At 32.8% G+C, this 11291-nt stretch overlaps 1 protein-coding gene across 1 annotated transcript; it reads right to left on the reverse strand.

Annotated features, from left to right (window-relative positions):
* Positions 1-508: 508 nt before the first annotated feature.
* On the reverse strand, positions 509-8601 carry LOC137821102 (Nucleic acid-binding, OB-fold-like protein). The gene is made up of 12 exons (XM_068625529.2): positions 8122-8601; positions 7706-7801; positions 6677-6847; positions 6315-6380; positions 5309-5374; positions 4282-4395; positions 3512-3678; positions 3289-3379; positions 3125-3193; positions 2929-3020; positions 1119-1182; positions 509-811 (listed from the first exon to the last, which is right to left on the reverse strand). Exons 1-12 carry the CDS (start codon positions 8188-8190, stop codon positions 707-709), a joined length of 1170 nt encoding a protein of 389 aa, XP_068481630.1. The 5' UTR covers positions 8191-8601; the 3' UTR covers positions 509-706.
* Positions 8602-11291: the final 2690 nt, after the last annotated feature.

An 11291-nucleotide genomic window follows, 5' to 3' on the forward strand; every position in this document is an offset into this window, starting at 1 on the left:
TCTTCCCAAGGCTTTGCCTTCTGAAAAATTTACAGTTTTTTAAATGTTATCAATTTAAGGTAATAGCCAAACTATATGACTAAATATTAGACCCGTGTACGTGGTCTGATAGTTAGTTAATTTGTTATTCGGCTGACAACAGTTAACATTGATATGGCTTGTTTATATGTTCTGTTTTTCATTCATTCAAGTAGTGAGAACTTATATGTCTAAAAACATATTTGACCAGAATGCCTCGTACCATACTCATTTATGCTGTTATTTCTAAATTCTTGTTTACTTATGAGGAATTGCAATAATCATTGGCTAGCTAACTGTAAAATAATTTGGGTCTTGCGTTCTTTTATCAATGCATATAGTTATTGTAGCATTCGCCCCACTCATTGGATTCGATATCATGATTGTAGCATTTAAGGACTGCATAATATCGCGTGGTAGGTAGGTTGTTGTATAATTTGAAATAGTCTTTGGTTTTTTTTTGCAATGTGTAGAGTTACTTACTATAGTATAAACTCAAGAATCACTGGATTCAAGATTATATTTGAAGCATTTAATACCACGCAAGTGCAACTGCAACATAAACTTGCCAACAAGATACGATAGTAACGCCTTATTGACGTAATAAAAAACTTTGAATATTTTGTGGTGCCAAAAATCAGAGTGGTGAAGAACAAATGAACAGTGGATATGGACCATATCTCTCCCACTATTTAATAGTTGCTCTGGGAATGGATGATGTGCATGGTCCACCAGACGTCATAAATGGTATTCCCTTGAATGTGGCCACCCCCTTGTCATCTGTGAAAAGATGCTGCATGGACAAGCATCATGAGCTTGTGAACACCATCACTTTCACTTCTAAATAAAATTAACCCTATGTTGGCTTGAGATGAAGGAAAGTGAGGGAAGAGAGGAAAATTTGAGATTTAAATTCAAAAGAAAAGTTTAGAATTTTGTTTCTAGAAATAAACTTTTCTTCACATTTTTCTTTCACTTTCTCTCCAACTAAACCCAAGGATTTTTGCTTTCCTCTCTATTCTCTTACCTCCCACTTTCATCCCTTTCAGATACAAACGTAAGTTTGGAAACACACAAAGAAAAGAGTAGAGGAATTTTACCGGTGTAATCTTCTCCAGCTGTTTCTTTTTTGGGTTTAGCACATCCTCTGGCTTTCCATCAATCCTAAATTAGAACGATAAAGCGTAGATAATTAATAATCTCAAGTAAATTATATCCAAAACACAAGATAGCAACAAGTGCTACTAACTAAAATTTGAACAAAAGTTTATAGTGAGTGCTATGCAATTCTAACTAAAAAGTAATAGCCATTGCTAAGTTGTACCTATATATATAAATATTCATTCACGTTTGATACTTCAGTTTGCCTGACGGCATGCCATGTTGATCCTAACATTAAATTCGATCTTATCATGATAATTAAAGAGACATATCCAGATCCAATGGGAGGTAATTTATTTTTTTAATAAAACTCATGTTAGGCATCACTATAAATTTTGACATTTGAGTTAAGAAGACACCTCAAAATCCACAAACCATCTGTCATCATGAAACATAACATAAAAGAGAAAAGAAAGGAATACAAAACATGGGGACCAAACCAAAATCCATGTAAAAAAAAAGTAACACAACCTAAATACGGAATAAAGGAAATTGGTAATTGGCATACTACAAAGTGATGAGATACTTGGCAAACGATGATGATAGGAAGAGGATATATCAAAACTAAATATGGGTTACCAAACATAATTTGTCTCGCTTTTCTACTCTGCAAATACTAAGTCAATGCAATGTAAATTGATTCAGTTCAGGGGAATGAGAAATCAAATGGGAAAAAATTGTCATTATTCAACAAGGGCTGGCCAGTTTAACCTTACAACCAGCATGGATAAGGAAAAAGCATATATTTTGGGTCATTAGAGCCCGGCAATTAGCAGGTTTATTTAAACAAGTTTACAAATCTGGTTTACTTTACCAGTAGCTTAAACAGATTGTGACCCACTAACCCACCTTCTAAATACCTAAACATTTTATAAAAATTAATTTTAATCTAAAACTAGCTCGCTCAATCAATGAGAAAAAAAAATCTCAAGCCCACATGACTTCATAGGTCCAAAAAGTCCAAACGGGATCGACTTTGACCGTTCATCACCAACCTGTGTCAAGTTGAGCTGATCCTTAGCAAATTGGCTTTTTATTAGGGACAAAAACAGGTCAGAACACTAGCTGAGAGCCTATGGCAAAAAAATCCATATTAGGCCCAATTGGGTAGGCCATTTGTCATATAGGTCAGATCCAAGCTTTTTTAAAAGCTTATTTAATTAAAAAGGTTATTCAAAAAGTCTTATGTTTAGAACAATGTTACCTTATTTAACAGATCTTTATTACAATGTAGGCATTTATGTAGACGTCAAAGATAAGCTGAACTTTTAAAAGGTTAAATCATATTAAAATAAGGAAAAGAGAAATAGGATAAATCCCTTGTGTATATTGAACACACAGGGTTACGTTTATATAAAAAGAAAAACATACAGAAAATATGGGATAAGCCCATTACTAGAAATATCTGACAATATCTAATAATATCTCATAATATCTAACAAATCAGGCCTTAAAAAAACCTCATCAAGTAAACAGGCAAGTCTCAGACCTTTGATTTAGAAAGTAAGTCAGGCTCAATCCTTATAAATCCTAATTTAACTCAGCCTGTTCCCACCCTTACTGAAAGTAGCCAAATTTGGAAGGGACTAGACCACGGCAAACTAAAACTTCTGAGCAACCAACTAAGCTAAGACATAGTTGGGTGCAATAGTGATCTTCACTTTCACAATTTATATAGAGGATAGAACAAGTCACTCAACCATGAATACAAGACAGAATGCCCCATCTAGAAGATTTTGAACAGCTTACCCAGAAAAAGAAATTCGTTCCCCAATTTTTGCTCCTTCTGGAGGGAGCAAGGGCTCCACAACAGTTGGTCCTTCATTCGAAGCACATAATACCTGCCAACCAAGAGAAGTCAAATACAGATATAAGATCTCTTGACCATCATAAGCTACATACTACAAAACAATTTAACACACGCAGCAAGTATGAGAATCCATACCAGACCTTCAGACACCACATCCCGTAGTTTTCCAGGTTTGACATTTGTTATAAGTACAACACGACGATTCTGTATAGTGAAATAAAACAGCAGGAACATAAGATAGAGTTAATTACAATTCAAAATGAATACAACTAACCATCACACTCAGGTAACAACATTACCGTTAACTCCTCAGGACTGAAGTACTTTGCCAAACCACTGACAACCTGCCGCAATTTGGCCTCCCCAACATCTATCTCCTCAACTAGCAAACTGCATAATTTAAGTTCATTGATAATGATATTTACCTCAAACATTTCAAAACTACAGAAGCATTAAATTCCATTACTGTCAGTTTAACATGTTTATTTATAAAAAACTTTTTCAGTAAGTTTGTCAAATGACCTATCTGCAGACGGATGCTTCCATGCTTTGCAAATTAATCCTACTTGAATATTAAGCAAACTGACGCTAACTTCATTCTCTTTCTCAGCTACTTCTTTTTCAGCAGGTTTTGCCTTCGCTTTGGTGGGTTCTTTGTCTCCTGTTGACTTTCTTCCAGTGGCCTTTCCCTTAATGTTCAAAAATAAATGAAATGAAAAGTAAAGCCAGTGAGAAGAAACTATACAATGATGTAATTACAAAAGTACAAGGAGTTTGTAATATATATCAGCATTTCTATTCTAATACTCAATCTTCTGGAGTATAGCATGCATGTGGCTCTATCCAAATAATATCAAGATTGAGAGAAAATTAAATGACGAGTGAAAAAGATACCACTTATCACCCTTTCCAGTCTTGTACATCAAGAATTGTTAACCTAATTTGGGATTTAAAATCAATTTAGTGTTCTTAGCTTCAGTCATTCTTTTCTTCTTCTGGTATGAAGTTACTGTTGTGAGTATTGACTAAGATCAACTTTCAAATTTAAGAAAAAAATTGTTATCACTATTACGTATGGATCAAGATAGATGTTTTAAGTGACATGTAAAAACAGGTTAACTCCCATTTTCTTCAGAAAAGGCTTTTAATCCTTATCATATAGTCCATAACCTCATACTGTCATGTCTTATCTAGGTACTCTTCCTATAGAAAAATTAAAAGAAAAAATAAATAAATATATATATATATATATATACATACTATTCGTTGTCAAAAGAAATAGATTGCCTTACCTCAGTTTTGTTTTTATCCTTGCATAATTCTATTTCTGACTTGTTGACATTCTTTATGCTTTGCTCCGTCTTTGATTTTAAATCAGCTTCCACGACTCCAACAGGTTTTGTCACCTTGAAAAAACAGCATGGAAATGAAAAACTAAGCAGCTATTAGACATAACAAATCTCCTAATACCTGTCTTAGGGTGCATAATAGAACTTCAGAAGGCATATTGGCAGGCATATACACAATATTTGTTTCAAAGTTCAAACAGCTTTCACAATTCATCAAGGATACTTTTATTCTGTTAAAAGAAAAGACCATTATTAAAGTGGACATACTGGGTTTTTTGCTAACACTGCTTCTGCACTATAGCTTAGTTAGAAATAGACACTAGACAGTACCTTCTGCATGCCATACGACAGGCTTTAGCTTAAGGAACTTAGCACCATGTCAGACTTAATCTAAATAACAAGTACAAATCCAGAACTTGACACAAGCACTCATTGAAGTCTGTATTGTAATCAATTTAACATGAAGATATACAAGCACTCATTGATGTCTATATTGTAATCAATTTAACTACAGAATCCCCAAAAAGTAAGTGATTTTTCATTCTAGTCCATGAAAGAAAGAGATTTAACGAAATGCTTTATTTGAATTGGAATTTGGGACCAAAAATTGTCTAGATAGGGTTCACTGCTACATTGGTAAATCATTGGCCAATGTTGACTACCATCTCAAACCATTAAGACTTTTTGTGAATTGGTCCCAATTAGTTTTTAAAAAAAAAGTTAAGGAATATTTATACAAAGCTTAACCTTTTTTTTTTTTACATTTGATATTTTATTATTTTTAATGAATTGTTGGAATCTAAAATAACAAACAACAAACATATACATTTAACTTGTTTAAATCCTCACTTTATTTTCCAAAAATTATATTTAATCGGTGTCTAAAATGACTACCACTGAATAGTTGTGGCTTACCATTGTTTAGTACATAAGTAGAAAATCAAAAGGCAATAAAGGAATGATGTCTCACCGGAGGCTCAAATCCAGGCTTCTGCAACGATATCTTCTCAAACAAACCTACAAATTCTTGCTTATGCTGATGAAAGAATTACAGTGAGAACAATTAATAAATGGTCTTATTACAAAAGTTGAAAGTAAAACTCAATTCAATGTTTCTTTTGGTAAACTCAACATAACTACACAACACACTACAAGAACTAAGATATTATAAATATATGCCACAAAGCTTTCTTGGATATATAGTCAACTGCGTAATCTGTGTAAAGACAAAATAAGAACTTAGAAATGGGTTTAAACTTGATGCAAGAATCTCAAGCTTTCTTGGGGCCTTATGGTCTTATATGGCTAATCTCCCATTGGAAACAAAGTCATAAGCATGAAAATGCATATAAAATAATAAATCTATTTATAATTGTTAAAGATCCTGCATCAACTAGAGATATGGTCAAATTAAAGTATATAACTGAGTGCAAAATCTCATCTTGGAAGTAAATTTTGTAGGGTTGAATTAGACCTATAATAACAAGGTTTGTTGGATCTATTGTGTCGCTCGCTATTGAACTACTGTCAGATCACCTACAAATATCTAATCTCATGCTCGACATGCCTAGTCTTCAGCGTAAAAAAATGTGTTGAAAATCTCATATCAACTAGAAATATGATCAAATTATAGTATAGTATATAAGTAAGTGCAAATTTCACCTTGTAAATCAATTTTGTAAGATTGAGTAAGGCCTAATTCAACTTTCTAAGAATAATGTCGAGGAGGAGGTGTCACCTTAATGAATATACAATCTATTTCTCAATTTATGATCTCTTCCATTTGTTGTAGAAATAAAAGATAAACATAGGTTTCATCTATACCAACTACAGTCACCTATTCTGAAGATGAATAAAACTAACTTCCAGTGGAAATAGCACCAAACAGCAGAAGATGTCACGTGTGAGTGGCAACATAGCATGATATCTTACACATAAATAGCCATGAACATAAGCGCTCTAAAGTGTAGTATTACCTGGATATAATCAATCCATCTCAACACATGTGGCAGTTTTTCTTTGTTTGTATCTGAAAGGTTGACCTGGCAATAAGCAACCAGAGATAGCTAATTAAAACCTATATCTTTAAATTATAACTCTTTAATACAAGATTAAGATAAAATAGGTACAACAAAGTGCTAGATATATATTCAACACAAATCAAGAATCCTACACAATTATACAGATTGATATATGTTAAAAGCACAATCCAGACAAAACAAGAAAGAAAGAGCAGTAACAAAAAAACCCTGTTTGACCAACTATTTCAGCTCTCGGATGGGGAAGCGGTTCTTTATTCTGAAAGCATAATTAGTATGAAAAATGTGACAATGCATACCAGGGAAGAATGAACCACTGAATAGACTATAACATCGGCTTCAGAGGGTTTCAGTCCATTGCCCAGAAGTACAGACTTTCCAGACAATTCATCGTTTAATCTCTTGAGATTCTCTAAGCATGCATCATTGGCCACAGGGAAGGCTTCTGCAAATGCTACCCACTTCAACACCTAAATTTGAAGCATATAACTCAGCAGAATTAACAGGAAAAGAACAAAACATACAAGTTCTGGAGCAAATCAATTTTGTCAAGGAGCATTCAATTACAGCATAGATCTCTTTTAAAGATTATAGACCTGTTTGTTTTAAAATTATGTAAAATTGGTTATCATGGAATTAATTTTGAGCAGCTAATGTAATGAGGATGGGTAAAATTAATATCAGCCACAGATTTCAAAATTGAAATGGGTGTCACCACAATGGGAGGAACTGATTCTAGAAGTTTGCATAATCTGATTGGTAGAAAAAGAAAATAAGCGTTGGCATTACTATTCAAATATGTTTAGCAATTTGGACTATGACCAAAGTTTATAATCTCAATAAAGGAAGTATCTTTCCAATCGGAAACCAAATTTTGGAGCTTTGGATTAAAAGCTAATAGTTCATATTTTAGTTGGCCTTTATTTTTCCATTTGATATCTAACAGTTGATTAAAGTAAACACAAAACCAACTACTACAAACAACCCCAAAACCATTTTTGTAATACTAATATAAAAAAAATACTTCCATTCAACCCAAACAAAATAGATTATCGTAAAACCACTTATGCCTAATATATCCAAACATTAAACCTATTCTCTATAGTCAATTATTGAAATAATCTATTTTTCACAAGTAATAAAAACAGACACTTAGATTCCAACAACCACAGTCCGCGGTTGAAGCTAATTCTGATGGATCAGCTCTTAACCACTTGCATTATACTTACAATACAAGTCTGAAGGAGAAGGGAATAAACAAGGAAACAGAAGCATGTGACACTAAATGATATTAATGGCCTAATCAATGTGAGTTAAAGCCAGGTTACCTCATCAGAGTGATTATCCCCGTGTCCATTTTCCGCTTTGATTTTCAAGTAAAGACTCTTAATATCACTGTCTAAACTTTCAGCCGGAACAACACTCTGCAAGCAAAAATAGAGCAGCAGAATTTGCATCATCATAAGTATCATGCTACTCATACTCATCTACTATTATTACCATCTATCTAGTCTAGTTTCTAGTTGGCATTCCAAAAACATAAAAACACCGTTCAGTGAAATCAAGTCAGCAATTCAACATAAAGCAGCACCTAAATCTGGCCTCACAGAATACGGATAACGCAGACAAGCTAAATGCAATGCAATCCTAAACCCATGTAACTATTCTGCATAAGTTTTGAAATGATCAAAACATGAGTGACAAATTAGAGAGAGAGAAAAAATGGAGCAAGGCATGCACTAACGGGATCCAATGAAAGGTACTTGCAAAGAGCCAAAACCACTGATTTCTTTCTACTATCAACGGAAGCCATCTCTGATAAGTAAAGAATGGTGTTGGAACTATCTATTATCCTTTCAGCTTCGATTTCTCTACTAACTCTCTTAACTGTAAACTCAACTTTGCATTGCAGGGTTTAGGTTTTTGTCCCATTTCTCTGACATCCTTATTTTCCTGGGATTTTGTTCGCTGTGAAAAACGGCGTCGTGTTAACTTTCTTCAGATTTCCACTATGGTTCTGCTAGGTATGTCACTAGGCCCAATAACTGATTACATGGGCTTAGGGAAGGCTTTTCAAATTTGATTTAATGCTGCTTCTTCATCCACCTCCATATGTGATTGTGGCACTCCATAACTTTTAAAATTAGGGATGCATGTGTGCTGGCTCACCCGCGTTTGACTCGTAAAATACCGGCTGGGTGGGTTTATTTTACTAGTCTCTTCCACATAAGAAGTGACCGGTAGGTCAGTTTTCATAAAAAAAAAAATTAAAATTAAAATTTTATTAATTATAAAAAAAATTATTTCTACATTGAAAAATTAAAATTTTATCTGTGTTTCAATTTATTTAATTAAGATAAAAATATAAATTTAAGTACGAGGATTATTAGAAAGCTCGATTAAAAATAATTAAAATTTTATTTTTTATCTATTATTTCTTATATATGTATGTATATGTATAAGAATATCTTATCAAAATTTTGGTACAAAATATTTTAATGAAGATGACTAATTTTTTAATTATTTTATTGAAATCTCTTCTTTAGATTATTTTTTTTATTAACAGATTTTAAATATAAGACTTTACTTAAAACTAAATTCATTGTCACTCTTAATACTAACTATCGCTTAATACTAACTCTTTTAGATGATTAAAATAAAACATTTCTTTTTTTAGTACATTAAATTCAATTTTTTTAAATAAAATAAAATAAAGATCACACTACAATAATGGGTGAATGGGATATGATTTTTATTTACAAAAAAATATTAAATAACTATTTTTTTTTATTTACGCGAGCCAGCGAGCCAACTCGCTCCACCCCACTGTTGGCTCGCGCGGGCTACGTGTTATGCGGAACAGGTCAACGCGGGTCAGCAGGCTCAATTAGTGAGTTCGTCCCGCACTTTTTGATAATGGGTCGCGGGCATCACTATGCAATTTGACATCTCAGCTAGGTTGGCACCTCAAGTAACAACAATAATTTGTTATCATATGAAAAAAGTATTATCTAAAAAATATATATAAAAAAAAAAACAAAAACAAAAATATGGGGGAACTAGACCAAAATCCATATGTTAACAAAACTGATACATAGGTAGACTATTGTTGATTATTTCTCGGCAAGTGTACCGAATCAACTGTAATATAGTACTCCTTAAAGTACGAATGTCGAACCCACAGGGAACAATTCTAATTAAGATGTTCTGTTTTAAAACTCATTAAGTATAGAAAATAATTTTGTGACTTTGTTCATAACCAAATTAAAGATTTCACAAATAACTCGGAGAGTTAGGGTTTGATTCAGGACGTAACAAAACCAACTTATCAAATATAGAGAAAGATACTTGGGATTGAATTGCGTCTATCTCAATCATCTGTATTTTGAATAATACAATATATAATACTCAAAACTACTTATTCTTGATGCTTAATTTAAAGTCATTCATCTTGATTCCTCACATATGAAATTCATAAGATAATTTCTCAAACACTGATTCCTCATATATTTAACAAATCATCCAGCTTTAGGAACAGAATTATAATGCAATCAATAATCTGGAATCTATTCCTAGCATTACAAGTTATCAAGTATTTTCGTTTATTTCAGATCATTAAAGGTACTTTCCAGTTAAATTTAAGGATCAAAATCAAGACTCTATTGATCAGACAGAATCAAGCAATAAGCATAAAACGAAAATACCAAGAACAAGTAGAAAAGATAATTATATATATATATATATATATATATATATATATATCACCAAGAATACATTTGATCAAGATAAATTACATTCAATCCCAAGTTAGAAAGAACTTAGCCACTCATGACAGCTCCTCCAATCTTCATTCTCGATCTGGATTGCATAAGAAGGGCTGATCTGAGCAAGTTCTTCTCCTAAGAACAGAGGTTTCTTCTCTTTCTCTCACTAGTCTCTCTCTAAAAAACCTAATCTGTTTTTCCACCCTGGTTTTGAGTTATGTTTCAGAATTTATATAATCAACTTTAGCTCAAGCTAGCCCGTTTTAGCTTGAGCTAGATCTTTCGGTGCATTTTTAGCTTGAGCTAGCGATTCTAGCCTGGGCTAGAATTCTACTGGACATTTAATCAATTCTGGACAGTTTTAGCTTGAGCTAAATCTTCTTGTGATCCAATTAAGTTTTTACTTTTTTTTTTTCTTTCAATGCTTCATATTCATCTGCAATTTACACAAAAATTGAGATTAAATTTCTTCATTTGTTTCTTGGTTCAAAAAAATATATAATCAGATTCAATAATTCTCAGATTAGGGTAATTTCTTACATTAAGCAACAATTAAGTTCCAAAGTGTTCAATTTTCTCAATCATAAAAACTACACATTGGCACTTATCAACTATATGTATTCATAAAGAATTCTAAGAACATACTATATGGAAGCCTATTATACCAATGAAATCCTAAATTAGCCAACTTATCAACACACGCATTCCCTTCACGAAAAATATGAGTAACCCTAAACCTGATTTTCCCACAGTAATTAAAACAAGTATTTCATCGATTACGAAGCATCCATAGAACATTACTCCTAACAATAAATGTAGCACAAACCAAGGCAAAATCACATTCAAGTCATACATTAGTATGCGTCATCTTTGAGCTTCCTCCATAGCATGTATAACTCCATAAAACTCAGTAATCATAGTAGTCTGAACTTCAAGAAACGCAGAAAAAACACCAATAAACTTCCCTATACTCCCACAGAAAATACCTCCACAAGTAGCAAGACCGGGATATCCCCTAGCAGCCCCATCAGTGTTAATTTTAACCCAGCCTAGTAAAGGGAACTCTCATCTAAGAGGAAAAGGACAAAGAACTTTACCAATACTAGTAATAATACCAAAAAACTTAATCACATTGAAATCCAACATATCA

The sequence above is a fragment of the Phaseolus vulgaris genome, chromosome 9, assembly GCF_051622355.1.
Source record: "Phaseolus vulgaris cultivar YP4 chromosome 9, ASM5162235v1, whole genome shotgun sequence".
Classification (NCBI taxonomy): Eukaryota; Viridiplantae; Streptophyta; class Magnoliopsida; order Fabales; family Fabaceae; genus Phaseolus; species Phaseolus vulgaris.

Coding starts and splice junctions, on each gene's coding strand:
- LOC137821102 (XM_068625529.2), bottom strand. CDS start 8,190: ATGGCTTCCGTTGATAGTAGAAAGAAATCAGTGGTTTTGGCTCTTTGC. Junction 4,396..5,308: donor AGCCTGGATTTGAGCCTCCG/GTGAGACATCAT, acceptor TGTTTTTTCAAG/GTGACAAAACCTGTTGGAGT. Junction 3,679..4,281: donor AGGATAAAAACAAAACTGAG/GTAAGGCAATCT, acceptor TTGAACATTAAG/GGAAAGGCCACTGGAAGAAA.